We start from the raw sequence: 22169 nt of genomic DNA, 5'->3' as shown, positions 1-22169 counted from the left end.
TTTGTTAGTCTTAGGTCTTTTATTTTGGTAATATATAGTGAAATAGTGTCTTTTATTTAACAATCCATAACATTTTTGTATCTCTCTATCTCTCTCTAGAGTCTTATCTCATTAGTTATTACTATTAGCCCTTATTTATTTATTTATTTATTTTTTTAAATACTAAAACAGTGGGTATGCTAAAAGACACGAACAATAGTGAAAGGTATGGTGTAAGCTCAAGCAAATAATGAGATATTAATGAGATAACAATAAAATAATATAATGTGAACTTTTGGGTAACAATAAAAAATAAAAACTTAATGAAAGAGGTAAAAAAATGCTAAGTGCAAAATTAGAGTGCCACTTAGCAGGACCTCATGCACTCTCGCATGAGGTCTTTGAGAGAGAGACATTTTGTAATAACTTTTATTCTACAACATTCCTCCAAATTTTTTTTTTTTTTTTACTCATTCCTTGAATTGAATAATTATAATGGTTGTAGGGTCTGTTTTTGTAGCCCTAGCCCAAAGGATATGGGTTAAAGGCCCAACGAACCCAGGACAATGAATTTGTAGAGAGTGGATCAAAAGAGCTGGGCTGGATATGAAGCACATAATAGTTGGCTAGGCTATGTGCGGTGATGATAACGTGAACTGAAGCTTAGATAACTCTGTGAATGAATGTCTGAAGAGGCGTCTTATTGAATGAACTGTGATTACAATATTCAGAGTTACAGTAAAGCTTTTCTCTCTCTTTCTCTCTCTTTTTTCCGATCCCCCATTATCAGGGACCCTTCTTCTTTATATAGCATCCCTTCCTATCATCTTCATCGTCCACTTGTTCTTCATCCATGCATCCACTCGAGTGCATGTCACGTCGTGTGTCTACTTTAGTTCTCTGTGAGTGGCGGTAGCTGAGGTTACACTGTTCAGGGGTCTTCTCCACATAAATGCGGCCAGAAAAGCTGTTGCAGCGCATTAAATGCGGTGGTACCAGCTTTTCCTTCAGATATTTTTTAGTTCTGATCATTTCTGGATCCACCCAGGATCTGTCATGGCCGTTGGGACCGTTGGGAAGATTAGTCGGATCCTCCACACGTTCGTTTGATCAAGGCTCATCATAGCCGAGGAGAAAGACATCCTCGGACAAATGGTGACCTCTTCGGACAACACTCCCCTTCTGCTTCTGGGCTTCTATTTTTTAGTTCTGATCATTTCTGGATCCACCCAGGATCTGTCATGGCCGTTGGGACCGTTGGGAAGATTAGTCGGATCCTCCACACGTTCGTTTGATCAAGGCTCATCATAGCCGAGGAGAAAGACATCCTCGGACAAATGGTGACCTCTTCGGACAACACTCCCCTTCTGCTTCTGGGCTTCCTGCTTTAGATGGGCCGTCCCAACCACCTATTAATCCTCGGAAATGCAATAGTCCTTAACAGGCGGTTCCAGGCCCGTTAGGTAGCTTTGGGCTTTTTCCCCCCACAATGGTTATGTGTGTGTGCAATTTATAACTGTTGTTTCACTGCATATTTATAACATTCTCAAGGTAATATTAATTTTTCACCCTCGAAAAAAAAAAGGTAAGATTAAATTTTTTTTTTTTAAATCATGAAACAAAAAATAAATGAAAAAAAGTAACAGGACCGTGAAAATCAAATAATTTGTGTTGTGTTCACATATTTAATACTATAAAATAAAAGTATATCCAACTCTCTCACTGTCTTCCACTTAATGGTAGTGCGACATTAAAACATGGTGTCGGCAAGTGTGTATGCACATATCTTATAGATGATTTGAAACTATGGCAGAATATGGCTTTACATTGCATACCAAATATTCTCTCTACTTATATACCCAAAACAAAAACTATCCAATCAAATTATCCAAACCTAAATCATATTTAATCTCCTAATTTAAAAAGAAAAAAAAAATACCCGTAGGGGTTTCAGCGTCTTGATGGTGGTGGGAGGCCAATATGATGGAGGCGACGTCCCCTCAGATTTCTCTTTCTCTCTCTTTCAAATGTTTTGTCAGTCTCTAGTCTTTTATAGTGAAACAATGCGTTTTGATTTTGTAGTGAAACAATTCGTTTTATTTAACAATCCACAACATTTTTATGTCTCTCTATCTCTCTCCAAGGCCCTATCTGGTTGGTTATTACTATTGGTCCTTAATTACTATTTATTTGCTTTTTTAAAAATATTAAAATGGTGGGTATGCTAAAAGACATGAAAAAGAGAGAAATGTGTGATGTAAGCTTAGGCAATTAATGAGAGACTAATGAGATAACAGTAAAATAAGTTAATGTAAATTTTTGGGTAATAGTAAAAAAAAAACCTAATAAAAGAGGTAAAAAAAAATGCAAAATGCAAAATTAGAGCATCGCTTGACAAGACCTCACGCACTCCCGCATGAGATTTCTGCTTTTATATATATATATATATATATATTGATGATTATTCCTTTATAATTTCTAATTACTAATCAACATGAGTCTCAAAAAACTTTGTAATAGGACTTTATCACACGTACAAAATAAGTATAGATTTTTTTATCTTTATTTTTTTTTAAAGGATATTGCTATTGTGTTCATCCTTATAAGAATTTAAGCATAGATTAAATTTTCATTATTTTTGACAATTTTTCTTTGATTCTTTTATAATTTATATATTATGTCGGTTTAAATGAATTTTTTCTCAAACTTTAAAAGGATGGACTTTAGATAAGATGTTCAACTTTTATATGCCAAGCATTGACTATAAGTCTTGTACATGGAACAAATAGAGATAAAAAAATTAAGAATATAGTCCATTTTGGTTGGCCTTAGCTTGATTTGTCTAGACGTCAATTTTCTCTCTTACCAAAAGTACGACTTATTTTAGATGGAAGTTTTCATGATTATTACTTGTATACAAAATTCCAGGATCACTAAATTGGAATAGGTCCCTTACTAACCTAACCAATTGGAATAGGATGAAATTTCTTCCCATCCACACTAAATGTTGTGTACACTCCAAATTTTTTCTGCATCTCATAGTGATACGTTGTTGATAGGTGTCATCCAAGTCCAACATGATTGAGAGTTGTAATTGAGACTATGGCCCATAAGCTTTACTAGTCAATACTTTGCGAATTAAACACTCATTTGATGTAACAGGAGACTATGAAATTTGACATTATATGCACTGGGGTTTGTTCTTGATGTTGTGAAATTGCTATAGGTACTAAAAACTCTAGTTTGATTAGTTGGCAAGTCATTTTCTTTAATCGTGAAAAGTCTACAATAGAAAACTTTTGTGTTCCTACAATAAATGTTTTGGAGAGAAAATTGTTAGCCCTCTCATCCCATTGGGACCCCACTATTTATGCAAAGGAAAAAGGGTCCAATATTCCTAAGTGTGACTTAGTTACATGGAATTTTTGTGCGAATGTGCCTAGATTTCTTTTAAAAATTTAATTATAATTTTAAAATCTAATTTGGTGATTTTTATATGATTTTTGTGGTTTGATTTTGATTCAGTAAAGACATATTAGCCAAAAGAAACGAAGGTAGAGCTATTAAAGAAATTTGTACTTTCAGATTAGCAATTACAGATAGCTAATACGCAATTAACCATATTAAAAGGGATTAGCAACTTTTTCTTTCTCCTTTACCATTTGTGGTATGTATATGCCTTTTTCACACATGCTCAACTTAAGTACCCATTAGGATTTCCCTTAATTATGATAAATGTGGGGGCATTTTTTGCTTCAAGGAAACTCATGTGTATTCCTAGGCAATTTTTGCTTGTCCCACATTGGAAGAATTGCCTCCCTCTTTGCACCACATAAGGGATGAACCAATGGTTGAAGAGTACCACTAGTTTGGTGCCAAACTAGTGGTACTCTTCAACCATTGGTTCATCCCTTATGTGGTGCAAAGAGGGAGGCAATTCTTCCAATGTGGGACAAGCAAAAATTGCCTAGGAATACACATGAGTTTCCTTGAAGCAAAAAATGCCCCCACAATAAACATATTAATTTTTTTTTAAAAAGAAGTTTTATATTTATTAAATGATATATNTTTTTACATTATCATTTTTTTAAGAAGTTAAAGTTATTTCCAATTATATTATAAAAATCTTGTAAACTAACATGGTAATGAATATAATTAGTGTCATGTCAACAAGGTAAGAAATTAGTTTCCTAATTATTTTCTATTTTGTGTTTAAAAATTGATACATTCATTTAATAAAAGTAGTGTGTAACCCTGTGCATATGCACATGTACATTTAAAAACAATCACAATTATATATATATATATATATGATTTAAAATTTAATTGGATCTAGACTCTTCGGTTTTTGTATGAAATAATTCACTTGCTACAAAAATTAAAATATTAGATGGGATACATGGCGTAAAATTGAACTCTAATTAAAATCCAATTTAGAATCTAATTGAATTTAGACTCTTTGATTTTTGCACCTAATAATTCACTTGACACACAAATTTAAAAATTAGATGAGACACATGGCGCAAAATTAGACTTCAATTTAGAATTTAATTAAATTTTCTTTCAGTTTTGGCTATATGTGTGTGTGTGTGCGCGCGCGCGCGCGTGCGCGTGTGTGCGTGTGTGTGTGTAGCAACCATCAGTCTATTTAAAATTACATGTGGTTCATGAAATCACAGTCCCATATATGGCCCTTTTTTAGGAGCCACTATCTCATCAAAAAAACTATCTCATCAAAAAAATATTGTAATGTATTTGGAATGGTGAGTCCATCTGTATTTGGAATCATTTAAAAAAAAAAAAAACCTTAAATTGGACACGTAACACAAAATTAGACAACAATTAGAATCTAATTGGATTTTCTCTCAGTTTTGGCTTTAACTATATATATAGACTGGTTATTGGCCTATGCGTTGCACGATTTTTTTTTGGTATGATCTTTTTTGGTAAATATTATAACTGGAGAACATTTTTTTGGAAAAAAACTTCTTTTATTTTTATGTAGTGATTTTAAAAAATACAATTAAGGGTTTTATGATAAATTTTGTTAATTTTATGAAATACATTTTTATAAAATAAAACTCATAAAATGCATAAGATATACGTAAAGATATAATTCATTACTACGCATGAAAGTTATTGTTTTTTTTTTTTTTTTTTCTATTAGCTAGATCACATTTTTTAAATAAACTGAACAACCATTTCATCACCCCGTTATACACGTAATGATTGGAATGTTGTTAGTTAGTACATGATTGCTTGATAAACAATATTGAGTAAAAATTATTTTAATTCTATTTAAGAAATTTTTTGTGAAATTTTCATTTTCATGTTCATTTTTTAATCTAATAGATTTAATTTTTCACGTTAGTTTAATTGAATAGTATTGTGTTTATACTTTTTTTCTTAACTACAATTGATAATTCACAAAATGAGTAAACAACCTATTGAGTATTGCAAAAGATACAAATATGAACATCAACATGAGCATGAACACGAAGGGAGATTTCTATTCATTTTCTTGAAGAAAAAATTTACTTTCAAAAAATTCCAAACTTTATTAGGTAAAGAAGAATCAAAGTTATAGATAGTAAAATCAATAAACCAAAAAATTTTGGAGCCTAAGAGGAGCCATTACTCATTTGAAACAATCCAAAATACTCAAGGACTAAAAAAAAAAACCCATCCACTCCACACTTCCATCGCAACTGCTTTAGCTCAAGGAAAACAATATATATCTCTATATCTTTTTTTCTTTTTTCTTCTTAAAAAAATGATAATGTAAAAAATTGACATCTGGCTTTTTTTTTTTTTTTTTTTAATTTTCATTTTAAAATTAGGTAAATACTATGTTTTTTAGATGATGTTCATGAGCACTTTAACTAAAAAGTCAAGACTTAGACCCCATTTAGTTGCCGAGAAAGCAAAGGAAAAGAAAAGAAAATAAATTTTCAATTTTTGCTAATAAAATGACATCTCATTTACTTATGGAGATGCAATTAATATATTTTCAAATATTTTATTTTATTTTTTAATTAAGGACACATGATAATTCAAAGGATAAATTAGATGGCATAAATATATTATTTTGATATTAATGTTTTTTTATATATTATTTTGATATTAATGTTAGATACATCAATTCTTTTCATGCACCGCTTAATAATAAGGATTATTTTCACACAATACCAAAAGTTTAGAAACAAAATTGACACGTTTAAGATCTTAAAAACCATTTTGATACATAGTACAAGTGTTAAAGACTAAAACGGTTATTAAACATGTTTTTTTACATATTTTTATTAAAGATTAAATTCTATAAGGATGTGGTTTAAAACCCAAGTTTTACACCCTCCATTTATAACATGCCACATCATCTTATCAAGTATTAAAGAATAAGAACAACCACACTCAATCAATTATAATGCTCATTTGAAAATTCAACCAAATTGAGAGTTTAATATAGAAAAACTTAATGAAAGACTTAATGAAAGAGGTAAAAAAATGCTAAATACAAAGTTAGAGCGCCACTTGGCAAGACCTCATACACTCCCTCATGAAGTCTCTGTTTATATATATATATATATATTGATTTTTTTTTTAAGTATTTTAATGTTCTTAATTTTTAGAAACTCGACGCAAAAGCCACAGCCACAGAGGCGGAGACCATAATAATAATAGTACCTTATTGTTACTTCTTCAATCTCAATATAATATTTATTACTTCAATTGATCTTGAAATTAGTGTTTATTCACCAATCTAGACCCATTTCATCTATAATTTGTAATAATCTAGATCGTTAAAAATGTTTTTGTAAAGACCTGTTTTTGACTTCTCATCGTTTTCTTACTCATTGATCGTTGTACGTGTAAAATTCTAATGCATTGTGAGATTTAAAAAAAAAAAAAGGTTTGAAAAATTCAAGTGCTCCTTATTATTTATCGCGACAAAGACATTTTTCTTTATTTTAATGATTTGTTATTGTGAAGTTATATATATATATGTGTGTACCTTTATACAATTTTTTTTCAAACTAGTATATTAAAGTAGAAGTAGAAATGAAGTAAAAAGAAAATCTAATTAAATCCAAATTAAATTTTAATTGAAGTTTAATTTTGTGACTGTGTCCCAAAATTTCTCCTCAATTTTGATGTCAAAGGTGAAGACGAATATTAACTCTCACCTACATAGGTAAGACTGCCCCTTCCATAATTCCATTTCTCTCCCCCATGGCCGTGTGCGTGGGCTACACTTCAAATGGCCCCACGGGTCCTTCACTTACTTGTGTAAGCTCCTACCAACTTATTATCACTCCACTGCATTTACACTTATTTTATGGACATGCTATTTCTTAAAAAATCCAATTCTTAAAAAAAGAAAGAAAAAAAACTATAAATCTTTAGTTCGTGACATAAAAACCAAGTACCAAAAGGCCGATCTTATGTTAAACGCAAGGGCAATGTCGTTGCTGATAAGCTAGCCATATTGGCCAAGCACTCTATTGTTTATCAAATTTGATTAGAAGGCATCCACAGTAATGCTACCAATCTTGTGATCGCTGACAGAAGTTTCTGTCAATTCAATAAAATTTCAATCAGAATTCTTAAAAAAAAGATACCAACCTGAACAACTCTTTATCAATAAGGAGATGTTAAAGCTGGCATTTGCGCTTTTTGATTGGTCCCATAGCACTGTTCATAGACTAAGCACAAAAACGTGTGAACAGTAGTAAGTGAACAGTATTTTATTTTTTAAAAATATTTTGCTACAGTGTTTTCAGTAATAAGTTTTCAGTTTTCAGCAAATAAGTGGTATCCAAACAAACTTTTAGGCTAAGTTGGTTTTTTAGTTTTCTTTTTAACAAAATTAAAAATAGTAATAGCCAAACCTAAAATCCAAGAACTCCCTTTATTTTATTTTCTCTTTACTATCTGACTAAAACACCAATTAATTTTTGGTAGAAGAGATTGAAACCCTAATCTCTTATTTAATTATAAGAAACTTTATTAGTTGAGTTAAATGAAACACTCTTTTATTTTATTTTCTATTTAGTTTTGTGTTTATCTGTTCGATCTGTTTATCTCTCAATCCATAAATTTCACGTTTTAAAAGAACAAAAAGAGGATAGCCAGGGCCCAGGGATTATAATTAATGGTCAATAGTGATATATGGGGAATGAAAATTAAAGAGAATTCCAGATTTGTATAAGGTGTACGAGATGTTTGAGACTCTTTCTTAGCCAATCACTACAAACAAAATTAACAATAATTTGGGGACACAAATTTAAATGTGTGTTTCCTTGTTCCTACGTTCTTCTTTGTCTCCTCCTTGGTCATCTTTTCCCACTGAAACTCAACAACAATGTCACTGAGGCCCACCTTATTGTACCAACCTAACTTCAACTTCTTTCCCAGCAACACTCCTAAGCTCAAGCCTATAAATTGTTCGAAGTTGTTTGTTGATTCATCCGTATCAAAGTTGAGTTCTTTAGGTGGGTTTGTCTCAAACAAAGGTTTTTCTGACATAAATTATAGAATGTTAGGTACCAACAACATGGTTCAATTGAATTCAACTTGTGCTCTCAAAGGTAACGAGGGCGATGAAGGTGTTCAAGTGCTTGAACAGGAAACAGTTGTGAATGGGTTTTCTATGTTAAGTCCAGAATTTAAGCCTGATGGGCTGGAAGCCACCCTCAATCGATCGGTTGGTATTTCTGGATTCTCTTAAATCATGGTTTTTTCTTTTAATATGTTGTTGTTGTTGTTGTTGTTGTTGTTGTTGTTGTTGTGTGTGTGTGTGTGTGTGTATAAGAAGCTATAACTTTTTATAGAATTATTTTTGGATAATTTAAAGTAATACTGTTCTAATTTTTTTGTAACTTGGTTAAGTTTGGAGCTTAGAGGTTAAAATTTAAAGCTGCCATTAGCAGTTCTTGAATTTGCTACAACATCTTGTAATTTATAGCTTCAATACTTCAATATGTTTGGTAATTAAAAGTACTTACGTGAAAATGCATTGAAGAACAAAATATTCGCCCATGATGGCAGTTGTGAATCATTAAGCAGCAACGAGGAGTTATAATTTCTTTCCATTATCCTATAAGCAGCGTTCTTTCTAGTACACTTGCATCAAATATGTGGAACACTTAGATGCTAGGATAGAATCCAAATTCTCATCACATAAAAGTGATAGTGAATCAAACATCTATTTGATACTTTGATAGGAAGAATTTATAAAAATGGTATGCCGCTGCCATTTTCTCTAACTGACTACACCTACTTGTTCGACACTACACTTCAAACCCGACACTTTTACCATTCAGCCATGGATTCTTATTTGCTTAGTGGGTATCCTCATTATGTCTTACATAAAACATATTACTCTGTTAGAAATTTACTTCCATTCCAAATACACAGAAGTTATGGAATTTTTCGCATGATAATTGCAGGATGTTGGTAATTGCACATATCTGTGATCTCATCTAGTGTTCCTTTCTTCCTTTTTGACTTCATTTAGTGTAAAATCATGCTTACAATTTTTTTTTTGTATTATACTTTCATTAAAAATAAAATAAAATAAAAATATGTTTCTGTATTGTAGATTTACTTGACTCTTATCCTTGCTCCCTTTTCCACGTTCACGTCTTTGCAAAAGAAATCCTTTAGCTGTATTTGAGGTTCCTAAAATGGAGATTGATGTGGGATTGAGCTGAATAATGGGAGATTAAACTTAGTTTTCCTGAAATTCTAGGGCATATTAGTATTAATATACTTCTGTAGATACCACACTGTTGGGTCTTGCAACCGTAAGGTGATGGTTTGCTCATCTTCTCAAAGGTGAGATAAAATAACATTTTTTATGATCTTAATGCTTCATTGCTGTTGGTTTACAGAGCAAGTGGCTTGTAGCTGCCCTTTTTGGCGGTGTCATTCTTTGGAGGCATGATGTAGAAGCTATGTGGGCTGCTATGGGGTCTGTTGTAAATGTGATGCTCTCACTTAAGCTCAAACGTATACTTAACCAAGAGCGACCTGTTTCCACACTGAAATCTGACCCTGGGATGCCATCTTCACATGCACAATCCATTTTCTTCACTGTCACGTTTACTGTTCTGTCAAGTAATTTTCGTCCATTCTCTTTATTTTAAGATCACTTATGAATGAAAATAACTTTATGATTTATTGTATAACTTCATGAATGTACAATTTTGTGATGCTACATGCTAGGCTTAGTGTACAATGCATGAGACCTTGTAGCATTTTCTAAAACATATGCTCTGTAATCAAGTTCAAAGGATAATTTAGGAGTTATAGCACCAAAAAAATAAAGTAATGTGAGCATGTCATTCTATTGTTGGCAGCCTAACATACCGAGTAGAATACCTCTCTTATTTCCTATTTTAAAAACTTTGAAATGATATCTCAAAGTGGGTTGATGTTTATTCTTCATAGGATGTTATAGGATATATTGTGTTGCCTGTAGAAGAATTATTTTCAAATTCCTTGAATTGATGCTCTCTCTCTTCTCATCATTTCTAGTGATGGCTCTCTCATTTGTATAACTCCATTTTAGCAGATTGTGCCTTAAAGCGTATGCCTAAGAAAATGGAATGATCGCATTTCTTTAGAACATCCTATTTAGTCTCTTTATATCTTCCTTCTGATTCCAACATGGGCTTGTTTGAAGAAAACATGAGAGCAATTTCCTTGTTGGGCTTAGAATATATTGTTGTGCAGTTTCCTTGTTTTTTGTCGGTAAAATATCAATATACGTTGGCTCTATTGTAGAAAATTAAAGTTTGTTTTTCTGCTTGCTGTTGCAGTTATTGAATGGCTAGGGATAAACGTAATCACCATAGCAATTGGTGTTCTTGCCTTGGCATTTGGTTCTTACCTTGTAAGTATTCTCATCTGGCTCTTATTAAAGTCAAATGAAGCATATTATACCTGCTTTTAGCATAGGTTTCATATATGAATGTTGATATTCTTAAAATTTAGTCACAGGTACTATGCTAATCTGGTACATTCCTTTCCACTCCTGTTCAGAAAACATAGGCCAGCTTAGTATAGACCCAGTACAGTATTCTAGCTAAATTTTTATGGATTGTGCCATAGTGACTATCACAATCCTCCAAATTTTGAAACCATGTATTTGGCGCAGTTTCACCTTGATATGTTAATGGGATCAAAGGGTCAAATTGACCAGGCGGCCCCAAATAAGCCCAATGGATTTTTATTTTTTTGTAAAAATTAATAAAGTACTTACGAACTAATCTCAGCCTTTGATAATTTTTTTTTGTTGGGTTGAGGGACAACTTAAGTCTTCAATAATATACTCCTTGTAGAATATTCAATAGTGAAGACTTGTTGACTGGGGTTGTGTTTGGGATTTGAGAAAAAGTTAGCTTATTTTTGCTCCTAAAGTGGGCCCCATTGCACTGTTAAGTGGGTCTCATTGCTCCAAAAGTCAGCTTTTAACTTTTTTTCTATATACTTTCAGCAAAAAGTTTTTAATTTTTGCAAAATAAGCGGTTCCCAAATGGACCTTGGGTGTAGAAAATAGGAAGTCACAAAATTTTCACTTGATTATCATGATTTTGCATGTTATATAGATTATAGAGAACTAAATTAATTCATGGACTAATGACCAATGATGATTGCTTTTGTTCTACAGCTGTAAGTTAGCTTTTTATAATAGATTTGCATTGTGACAACTCAAAGGTGTGATTGAGTAGGTGGATATTAGAAGAAATATTGTTCAGCTCATGGTTAAGTAGAAACAAAAATTCCCAGCACTCGTGGAACCTGAAAGGATTTGGGAAAAAGGAAAAAAGAAAAAAGGAAAAGAGAAATGGTTACTGAAATATTCTTCCCATGCTGATGTTTATCTTTCATTGGTTTTTGCAGTCATGGCTACGGGTCTCACAACTCTATCATACAGTAAGCCAAGTTGTCGTGGGAGCTGTCTTGGGAACCATTTTCTCTATTCTGTGGTATTTGTCTTGGGATGCTATTGTGCTAAAAGCATTTATCTCCTCGTTCTGGGTTCAAGCAATTGTTGTTCTGGGAGCTGCTGGATTTTGCCTAGGCTTTCTTGTACACGTAGTTCGTTATTGGCTTAGGGACGAGGATGAAATCTCTAAATAGAAAGATGCCTTGCAAAGCTGAGATTCAAGTTTTATAAGTAGCTTAAGTAATGAAGCATGAGATGTGGGCATGTGTGAGCACACACACAAGTGCACACATCATGCAGTAAAGGCCTGAGCCTTTTTTCTTACAAATTAGATGGTAGCGGCAGAGAACTGCCAACTGCTTGGAATACTCCTTGTACATCAGAGTAGTTAGTGTCATACTCTCATTCTTGCTGTGATTGGTATTTTCATTCTTGAAATTTAAGTTAACAAAGGAAAATTTCATTAATTCAGAGTATGTAATTGTATCACAGACTAATGGAACTTGTTTGGGGTCTGGATATACCAAGTGATTCAGACTTCAGAGTATTTTATTGTATAAGTTGTGGCTCCCCCACCCCCTTTTCTCCTAATGACTCCGTGATAACCAAATCCAAGGCCATTCTCTCTACATTCTGTATCAACTTATCAATTATCATTCCTTAAATTCCTATGATTGAAAAGTGGCGACATTACAGGGGAAACCGCCCAGCATGTAAGACAAAAGAAATTGATGTGATGTATGTTAAAAGAGTGATCCTAGAAATATTACACATTTGACTGGTTAAGGCTTACAAATTGATGTGTCATTTATCGCATAATAGTAATTAAGATATTTATTTACTATGTATTGAATTGGTATTAATCATATGTATTGAATTGGTATAAATCATATTCATTGTCACGTTAATTTTTTAATTATATTTAGATAACTACAGTTTAATGCTGAAGGGCCAGCTCGGAAGCTCCTATAATAGAAGATTTGTGCTCGGGTCGCTGAGACTAGAAAAAAAAGGAAAGAGAAAACTTAAAATGCATGTTTTATTGTTTTCTTCTCTCTCTCTTTTTTCCCCCTTAAAAATGGTATGCGTACAAAAATGTCAGGCCAAATAATGTGAGTATACACAGCGGAAAAAAAAAAAAAAAAGGATCAGTACGACCTCCCACCTATACAAAACATAAGAGGATAAAATTTAAACACGTAAGAAAAAACATCTTCAGATAAATCAGTGAGAACTACTGAATCTTCTCCATCAGCTCAGGCTTAGCCTATAATTATTAATCTTATTCAACCTACGTTCATGGACCTGTTACCACATCATCCAGGAGCAAGGTTACATTCTTCAAACTCCCCATCTCTGCTTGGACCTTCATACATTTTTGAGCTCCTATCTCTTCTGAAACATCCTTCCAATTTTATATATCAGGATTACTCATGATTCGCCTTCAACATCTCCAAAATACATGTACCAAATAAGTCTAAAATCCCATAAAGAAACAGGGGAGAGCTTAGTCTTAAGAACCAACATACTTGTACTCAAATGCTGCAGCACAATGCTCTCTGAAAACCCTGCTAAAATTAATGTTAAATTTGTCATGTAAACGATAATGGACAAAAATCGTTAGTCCTTGGAGTTAAACAAGTGAACAATGATATGGCTCACTTTCACAGATGGGCACAGGTCCATTAGAGAATACCATACTCACAAAGTCTGGTGTCATTCTGTCCCTGAGACAGATCATTCGATGTGGCATGGGGTCCAGTTTTGCAAATTATCACAATCTTTGAGCTGTATCCAAAGATGCCATCTCATTTGACTTTGTATATTAATTCAAGGCACAACCAGCCTTTTTGTTCACCCTCTCACAACCAGATAAAACTATATCTCATCCACATACTCATGAATTGTTCAATTTATATTTGATACAAAAATTGGCTTCTGTTTGCGATCTGTATAACTGAAAACTGGCTCCATGCTATTTTTTTGAGAACTGAGATTCTTGAATAAGTAACTGCACCATGAAGAGATAACGTTAATCTGTAATGTGATAGTGAAGCATATGTCTGCCTTCTGCTAATCTTCCACATCATTTAGAAGGGAACCCACTTCCTGAATTGCAATTTCTGTCCTTGAAGCTAGTAAGTCCAACATGCAGTATATATCTTCACCTTGAGGATGAGACCGATCCCCAGCAACAAAAGCAGAAAGCAGATTCTTCACCTTTATCCAAGACCATCCTGGCTCCTTAATCACTCCTTTTGATTTCATAATCTTCCTTACATTTGCTGATTCACTTAATCTCCCTTTGGAAGCATAAATGTTAGCCAGGGTAATGTGAGTTCCTGCACAATTTGGATCTAATTTAAGAATCTCCTCTGCAGCGAGTATTCCACGGTCAACATCTCCATGTATCCTACATGCTCGAAGCAGAGTAGACCATACAACATCATCCCGTTGAAACGGCATACTTCTGATCATGCGCTCTGCATCATTTAATCTTCCAGCTCGGCAGAGGAGATCAATCATGCATCCATAATGTTCTTTTGAAGGAGTTATCCGGTACTCATTAATCATCAAATTGAAGTAGTGGAAGCCAAGATCAACAAGTCCAGCATGGCTACAAGCAGTAAGAACACCGATGAAGGTCACAGAGTCTGGTTTTAAACCACCTGTGTGAATCTTCACAAACAAATCAATGGCTTTTTGACTGCACCCATGTTCAGCATAACCATTAATCATGGCAGTCCATGACACAATATCTTCATTTTCTGCCACATCAAAGATTTTTGAAGCATCTTTTATACTCCCACATTTAGAGTACAAATTAATTAGAGCACTTTGTATCATGGCTGTGTGTTCTAAGCCAATGGACAAGACATGAGCATGTAGTTGCTTCCCTTGCTCAAGAATTGCCAGACTTCCACATACACTCAGCACGCTAGCAAAAGCAAACTCATTTGGTTTAGGTCCTTCTCTTCTCATCCATGATAGATATTCAAAGGCTTCTTCCCCATAACCTCCCTGAGAATATGCTGCAATTATAGTACTCCATGAAACAATGTCTCTTCTGGTCATACCATGAAACACCATTGAAGCTGACGTCAACTGCCCACATTTTGAGTACATGGTAATGATGGAATTTGCCACTGACAAAGAATCGACAAGACCTATACGTAAAACATGGGCATGTAATTGTTCACCACATTCTGTTATTGCAAGATTGGCAGCACCAGAGATAATGGCCGCAAAAGTGTACTCATTTGGACTAACATCTGATTCCTTCATTTTCATAAATGCTTCAATTGCATGCTCCTCCTGACCCATCTGAACAAGTGTTGTTATAATTGTTGTCCATGAAACCACATCCTGGGTCCTCATTTTTTCAAACAAGCGCATCCCGTAGACTAATTTTCCGCATTTGTTGTACATGGTAGCAAGAGTATTAGCCACAAATGAGCTCTCATTGAACCCTTTTTTCATTGTTTTTGTGTGGATTTCCCTCCCATAATTCAGAGCACCAAAATCAGCACATGCTTTCAATGCAATAGCAAATGAATATGAATCATACTCCACCTTTGATCTCTGCATTTCAGAAAAGTAAACCAGTCCCTCCTTAGCATAACCAGCTTGAACAAGCCCAGTTATAACGGCAGTCCACGATACTACATTCCTTACCGGCATCTCATCAAAGACTCTACAACCTTGCTCAATTTTACCAACCTTGGTGTACATGTCAACAAGGGCGCTTCCTACAAAAACTGAATTCACAAAACTAGATTTCACTGAATACCCATGTAACAGTTCCCCGTAATACAAGTTCATATTGAGAGCACAAGCCTTGAGTGCAAGACTAAGCACAAAGTGGTCCATTCGAACTCCAGGCTGAACCCACATATTTGAAAACAAAACCAATGCTTCACAAGAATCCGAGGCATTGACATAGCCAGAAATCATATTGGTCCATGAAATCTCATCTCTATGAGGCATTTTATCGAACATCCTACGAGCAGCATTCAAATCACCCGCTTTCACTAACTGCTTCAACTGAGAATTAACTTCAGGCATATCTACATGATTAACTAAATGGGTTTTCTGAACTAACTCTAATGGGTGTGGTTTTGTCTCCGAAAACAGGAGGTCTCTGCATTCAGTGTAAGCAATGGTTGATGAAGTAAATAATCTCCTAAAAATAAGAGGCCTAACTGATAAAACCATGTTTATGCCTTTTCCACCGCCATGCAATGCAAAGCATTTACCTGAACGAAGTTTGAGCTTTGAAATGTTTCATGAGCTTCATTTTTGCAAGACGCTAACCAAGGATTTCTTCATTCTTTTTTTTTTTTTTTGGGTTGCAAACTACAAGCTCCAAAGGCACCTCGTATCATTCTCTTCAGCGAAGACGAAGAAAAAAAACAGAGAAAAACAATGCGTAAACGGTCCATTTAAAAAATGGGCCTTGTCATATGACATAGGCCCAAAAACTACAATAGCGGATTTGCAACCCAAACAGTCAATTTCAAAACGTAGTTGAGGAGAATGAATCTAGTGTATCGGATATATGTAAAGTTCTCCTCTAGCATAGGATGTGCCCAATACATATGATACTTTTTCGTAGTTGAGGATGAAAATAACCACATTGATAGCTAAAAAAAAGTATTTATGAACATAGCCGCCAATGAGAGCATGCCAAGCGGATGGACTATAGAGAATTATAGTTTCAATTTCTCCCGTGTTTAGTGTCATATATTTTGTTTGTAGTTGATTTTAATTCAAAAAAAGAAAAAGAAAAAAAGAATAGGTTTGCTATAAATTGACACCCACTCTATCATAAATATATCTACTATAGTGTTTTTTTTTTTTTTTAATATGTGTGACTGACCATGATTAGTTTGTTGAGAATCTATAGCTAACCCCAAAATTTTATGATTAAGACTTCGTTGTTATATATGAAATTAACATCAAGTTACTTTCTTTAATCTTCTCATTTAACGAAATTTTCAAATCCCACTGTAAACATTTACCTCTTTCTCAACTTGAATTTCCAAACATAGAGAAAGAAACAGATCCACAGCAAGCAAGTCTCACTCCCATATGACACAGAAAATTAAACCAAGTTGCCTTGTCAAAGAACTATTGCCTTTCCAGCTACACTTCTCTAACAATCAGATTATTCAACTTAGCATAGAATTTTCTATTCCATTGTAATATAGATAGGATTTTACAATTCATGTTTGTATAGTCTTGTTTTCATCTCTCAATGAAAATAAGCAAGTACCATAAGTCTCCAGTTTGTTACAAACATAAAGCTCCTTGAGCTACTCAAACTACAAAATTATAGAAAAATTACATTACCTAGTACTAAAAGCTACCCTCCTGGACGAAAATTATTCATCTCTAAGAGAGTAACCAGTTTTGGAAACCACAATAGTCACGACTACACCATCAAATAGGTTTACTTTGACGTTGAACATGTCCACAAACTTAGATTTCATGCAAGCTATGCATATCCTAGTTTCCAATCTGCTTGCCTCCGTTTCTAGCCAACCATTGAGCCCTTTTGATAGCCCTTGCCCTCTTCCACCTCTCCATATTTCTCATTCTTGCAAAAATCTTCCTAATCTGATAAAGCTTGTGAGACTGTTGGGCAATAACATTTGCAGTTGAGGGGCTTTGGCTCAGAACTATCTCATACCCATCACGGAACGAGTCCATGCCTTCAGTTAGAAGTTGCCAGAACAGGCCTCCAGCAGCTGCACCTCCTCTTTTAGCTGATGAGTATATCTTGTAGTACACGGTATTGAACAAGAGGTCTCTTTGGTGGGTGCTGAAACCAGGGTCTTTTGTGGATTTCCCAAATTCTGTAAGAAGAATTGGTTTACGAAGAATGTACTGTGCATCTTGGATGTGAGCATTTAGCCAATTGTTCAAGAAAGAAAGCTGGTATTGGTCATTTGAGCTGGACAACCTGTGCTCATAAAACAAAACCATGCAAAAATTCAATTAAATAGTGTCTTAATTCTGTAACCTGACCAGACTCTGTAACATTCATTAAGTTTGCTAAATGTCTAAATGTATTTTGCTAAGAAGCTAAAAAACATTTAAACCTCAATTTTTTAGGCCAAGATTTCATTTTTCACAACTTTGCTTGTTCTCATAAACAGTCCAAGAAATAACATATTCATGAATTTGATGTATTTTCTATATTTCAAATAATAGTTACCATTGATCAGGATATGTGTGGACTGTTGCAAAATCAATGCCAGGGATCCGGTTATTTGCAATGAAATCTGTTCCTATTTCAAGACTAGGATTGAGTCCCTTCCTCTGAGGCGTCGAGTGCCCATAAAATCCTTCTAAACCAGCTTCCAGCAAGTGATTTCTGTCTATGGACTTTACATGGGAAGCCATTTCCATTATCCAAGCCTATCACACAATTGCCAAAGGAGAAAGTTTAGCTTGAATACTGACAATAACAATAAAAACCATGCCTAGACAAACACATTTAAGATGTGATGTTGTAGTAATTATTAAGGTTGCCTGACTCCAGAAGGAATGGAGGTTGAGTCGGTGGTGATTTAAATACCCTTAATGGCTAACTGAATTGCACATGCAGGGCACATTGAAGAAAATTTAATAGCAAACAAACTTCATTTGATTTGCTAAAGTTACTACCAATTTTACTACAAAAAATTTATAAACATAATAAATAAATGTAATTAGTGTAATTAGTGTCACATCCATAACATAGTAAATAAATTAGTGACAATGAATGTAATTAGTGTCACATCCATGATATAATAAATAAATTTCTTAATTACTTTTTTGTTGTGTTTAAATGTTGACACATTAGTTTGTAAAGCATATCTAGTAAAATTTGTATTGTCCTTAGCATATCTCGTAGACTTAAACTTCAAAGAAAGGAGTGAGAAAATTTTTTATAGCAAGAAATACTAAATGTAAAATCTTGAAGATAGATCCATGTTGGGAAAAAGATAAAAAGCAGAGAGAAAATTATTCTAACCTGAATGGTCCTCCCTGAAGGATCTGATGTGCACCTAGGCTCGTTGATAAGCTCCCAGGCCATTATTGTTGGGTCATCTTTGTAATGAATTCCAGTAAAGCTGTTATACCTGTTTAGAACAGTCTATGAAAGGGTAAAGGAGAATTAGGGTTGGACATCATCTATCTCAGATCTCCATAATGAGCAACTAAATCCTTCTTAGAAAGTGTATCTGGTTTTCTTTTTGGAAGAAATAAAAAATAACATACCAATAGAAAAATATAAAAACTATTATAATCAGCTGTTATTGTTTGATTTCATTACAAAAAAATCATATAAAGGAAAAAATTATATTGTTTGGAAAATAAGGAATACAGCTAGAGTAGTAATTTTCATAGCAGTACAACCAGCTCCTCTTTGATTTCACTAGGAATTTATACCAATTATCAAAAAAACAAGAATATATCTAAAATCAGTGAAAGAAAATTAAAGAATGTGTGCCTTTCGTTTACCTTAATATGGTTCTTGTAGTAACCCTTAACAACAGGATTCCTAAAGAAGTCATCATCAGAGGTCAGGTACTGCCCCTGATTTCTAGCCCAATTCACATACTGTTTTTTACCTCCAAAGCTGTCATAGTTGTTAGCCAAGCTCAATATGAGCTTGATCCCATACCTCCTGGCCTCAGCTATAACAAAATCCAAGCCCTTCAAGAACCCAAAACAAAAAATCATCAGCTTTTTGTAAGTCTAAAAATTGAAAGAAGGGACAAAATGGCAGAGATTTAATTGTGAAAAGAGACCTTAAACGCTTGCTCATTGTAGGAGCCAGGAGAGTACTGTAGAGCTCTGTAACCTCCATCATTGAAAGCCCAAGTTCTAGCCACAGTTAGACCATGCCTTGAGGCTTCACTAAAGGCAGCAGAAACTTTGGATCTTTGAGATGGGTCAGAAGCCATATACATCAACCAGTAAGCATTGAAACCATTGGCATAGTAAGGGTTTCCATTCAGCAGAAAATGCACTCCTCTGGTTCTGATGAAACCATCTCCTGCTTCAACATGAATGTGAAAGCACTGCTGGTGGATCAAAATGGACAATAGAATAGCAAAAGCTAGATGCTTCATCTTTCTTTCTCACTATGAAGGAAATTTAGATAGTGTTCATAAACTGAGCATAGAAGCAAGGCTTGTTTATAGCAGTTGTCTATAGGAAAAAACACAACAGTAACTGTCAAGGCAGTGAAACCGACAGAGATACCTCAGTGAGGTGAAAAAAGCTGAGGCAAATAGCACAAATTTTTTTACTTGTGTGACTTCACCTAGTTGCATAATAAGCATGTACATATTGATCGTTTTGGCAGTGTTACAGAACAATAATTATATATATATATATATATTTAGATAAACAACAATAATTATATTGATTTGATTGTAAACTGAAAATAGCAATAATGATATAAATTGTGAAGCTTCCTCAACTGTCCATGTATGTGCAATATTATTCATCGTACCATGAAATTAGTGTTGAAAGAATGTGAAAGCTAATAAGCAATGGTCATGTCTTGTGACCACTATAGAAATATAATTTCAGGCATGGCAAACATGCAGGGCTCCATGAAAATGAGATACTATTGCCGGTGAAAAAGATGGATGGATAATTATTATGTTAGAGATCAAAATTTACTATAGGATTTCATTTTGTTTTCCAGATGAATGAATGTTTCACATTAATATTATTGAGCTCACATGGAAATCAAGCAAAGTTCTTAGAGTCATTTAAAGAGACATCAAAAATTTATGAAATTCACTATTTATCAAAAAAAAAATTGTCAAATTACAATATATTTTTTTAATGATAGAATTTGACTGTAAAAACTCTCACTGATTATAGTTAATCATTATACCAACTAACCATTACTTGAAAAAGCTGTGGCAAGGAATATTAACCTAGAAAATATGGACACTTCGTTTGGGAATATCATGTATACAGTGTTATACTATCATGTTATAATTTTTTTTAAATTGCTGTAGCATTGTGTCGTACTTGTACCCGTAACGCGTTGGTGCCTCCTAGAATATCATAGACACTTTTCGGACCTACTCAAATTGATGCAAATTAATTGCCATCGCACAATTGCAACCGACAATATAGTCGTACCCAAGTAGCAACTAGTACTACTCAGTACTGGCAACGTTTCAAAGGTCAAAAAGATCATCGTGCCTACCAAAAAAAAAAAAAAAAAAGGTTAAAAATCATGGTGTCACAGCCATTTGTTCCAAACTCCATTAACCTTTTTCCTTGTCTGTGGTCCTGGATTCCAAATTCTAATAACCAAAACCTGTTGAAAAGGAACAAAAGAAAATTCGGTCCTGGGTCTCCCGCGCATAAAGCTTTAGACCTTATCAATGAAGGTAACCATACTAGGTGCAAAAGCTTCTAAAAAACTCCAATTTATTGCATAGTAATACAAACAAAAAATGTGTAATTTGCTATGCACCATTGCTTTTGAGTTTTGACCCAGTGTAAAGGCCAAGATAGACGTTCTATTCCACCTCCACTTTATTATTACTGGTTTCTTTTCTCTTTTTTTTAGTGATTTCTATTTCCTTTGGTGTCTCAATCTAATCCACCACTCGGCTGAATTTGGTGAATGTGATAGTTAAACCAACCCATGTGAGGAGCAACATCTAGTGCCCTTTACATGGTCCTACTCATACCTCAGCGCTAGGCGGTGGGGTTCTACAAATCTCAATGGCAATCTCAATTCATTTCTTGCACTCTTTAATGGGTATCACTACTCAACTTTTTGTGAGCATCTTCTATTTTGTTTGCTTCTTCTTCTTCTTCTGCGATCTATAATAAGTCACCGTTTTGTAAAGAATGCTTTAGTTTTTAAATGGTAACGGAGTGTAACTGTAGGAGACCAGGCCAACATGTAAAGGGTAAGTGGAGAACTGAAGATCAGTGGTAAATAAGGACACTTAACCAGTGAACCTTAGGCAGGATGCTGGGATTAATACATTTTTTCAACCCAAGTTTTGGGTTATTTTCAATTTGGTTCTTTAAGTTCAAGATTTTCCATTTTGGTCCACCAAATTTTGGGTTGTCTTACCATCAAATAAATTTTAGATTCAAATCTTGAATACACCGAAAACTAATTGATATTTTAACTCGATGATAAAAGTAACGTAGTAAGTTCAAATCTATTCAATATGTATATATAAAATTCATAAAT

General features: G+C 34.0%; 3 protein-coding genes across 3 annotated transcripts; 1 reads left to right on the top strand and 2 right to left on the bottom strand.

Annotated features, from left to right (window-relative positions):
* The first annotated feature begins 8177 nt into the window (after positions 1-8177).
* LOC112016001 (lipid phosphate phosphatase epsilon 2, chloroplastic) lies at positions 8178-12523 on the top strand. The gene is made up of 4 exons (XM_024048474.2): positions 8178-8683; positions 9873-10098; positions 10803-10876; positions 11887-12523. Exons 1-4 carry the CDS (start codon positions 8342-8344, stop codon positions 12124-12126), a joined length of 882 nt encoding a protein of 293 aa, XP_023904242.1. The 5' UTR covers positions 8178-8341; the 3' UTR covers positions 12127-12523.
* A 370-nt stretch (positions 12524-12893) lies between these two features.
* Positions 12894-16496, bottom strand: LOC112016000 (putative pentatricopeptide repeat-containing protein At3g47840). The gene has a single exon (XM_024048473.2). The coding sequence runs from the start codon at positions 16145-16147 to the stop codon at positions 14006-14008; it is 2142 nt and encodes a 713-aa protein (XP_023904241.2). The 5' UTR covers positions 16148-16496; the 3' UTR covers positions 12894-14005.
* Positions 16497-17099: 603 nt separating this feature from the next.
* LOC112016006 (mannan endo-1,4-beta-mannosidase 7) lies at positions 17100-20283 on the bottom strand. The gene is made up of 5 exons (XM_024048481.2): positions 19735-20283; positions 19445-19639; positions 18954-19076; positions 18153-18355; positions 17100-17897 (listed from the first exon to the last, which is right to left on the bottom strand). The coding sequence occupies exons 1-5, from the start codon at positions 20056-20058 to the stop codon at positions 17441-17443; spliced, it is 1302 nt and encodes a 433-aa protein (XP_023904249.1). The 5' UTR covers positions 20059-20283; the 3' UTR covers positions 17100-17440.
* Positions 20284-22169: the final 1886 nt, after the last annotated feature.

Source organism: Quercus suber, unplaced genomic scaffold (assembly GCF_002906115.3).
Source record: "Quercus suber isolate HL8 unplaced genomic scaffold, Cork oak 2.0 scaffold_78, whole genome shotgun sequence".
Classification (NCBI taxonomy): Eukaryota; Viridiplantae; Streptophyta; class Magnoliopsida; order Fagales; family Fagaceae; genus Quercus; species Quercus suber.
The sequence above is the reverse complement of the archived record's forward strand: the minus strand, read 5'-3'. Positions and strand labels throughout refer to the sequence as shown.

Coding starts and splice junctions, on each gene's coding strand:
- LOC112016001 (XM_024048474.2), top strand. CDS start 8,342: ATGTCACTGAGGCCCACCTTATTGTACCAACCTAACTTCAACTTCTTT. Junction 10,099..10,802: donor CACGTTTACTGTTCTGTCAA/GTAATTTTCGTC, acceptor TTGCTGTTGCAG/TTATTGAATGGCTAGGGATA. Junction 10,877..11,886: donor TGGCATTTGGTTCTTACCTT/GTAAGTATTCTC, acceptor TGGTTTTTGCAG/TCATGGCTACGGGTCTCACA.
- LOC112016000 (XM_024048473.2), bottom strand. CDS start 16,147: ATGGTTTTATCAGTTAGGCCTCTTATTTTTAGGAGATTATTTACTTCA.
- LOC112016006 (XM_024048481.2), bottom strand. CDS start 20,058: ATGAAGCATCTAGCTTTTGCTATTCTATTGTCCATTTTGATCCACCAG. Junction 19,640..19,734: donor ACAATGAGCAAGCGTTTAAG/GTCTCTTTTCAC, acceptor GGGTTCTTGAAG/GGCTTGGATTTTGTTATAGC. Junction 18,356..18,953: donor CTTCAGGGAGGACCATTCAG/GTTAGAATAATT, acceptor ATTGTGTGATAG/GCTTGGATAATGGAAATGGC.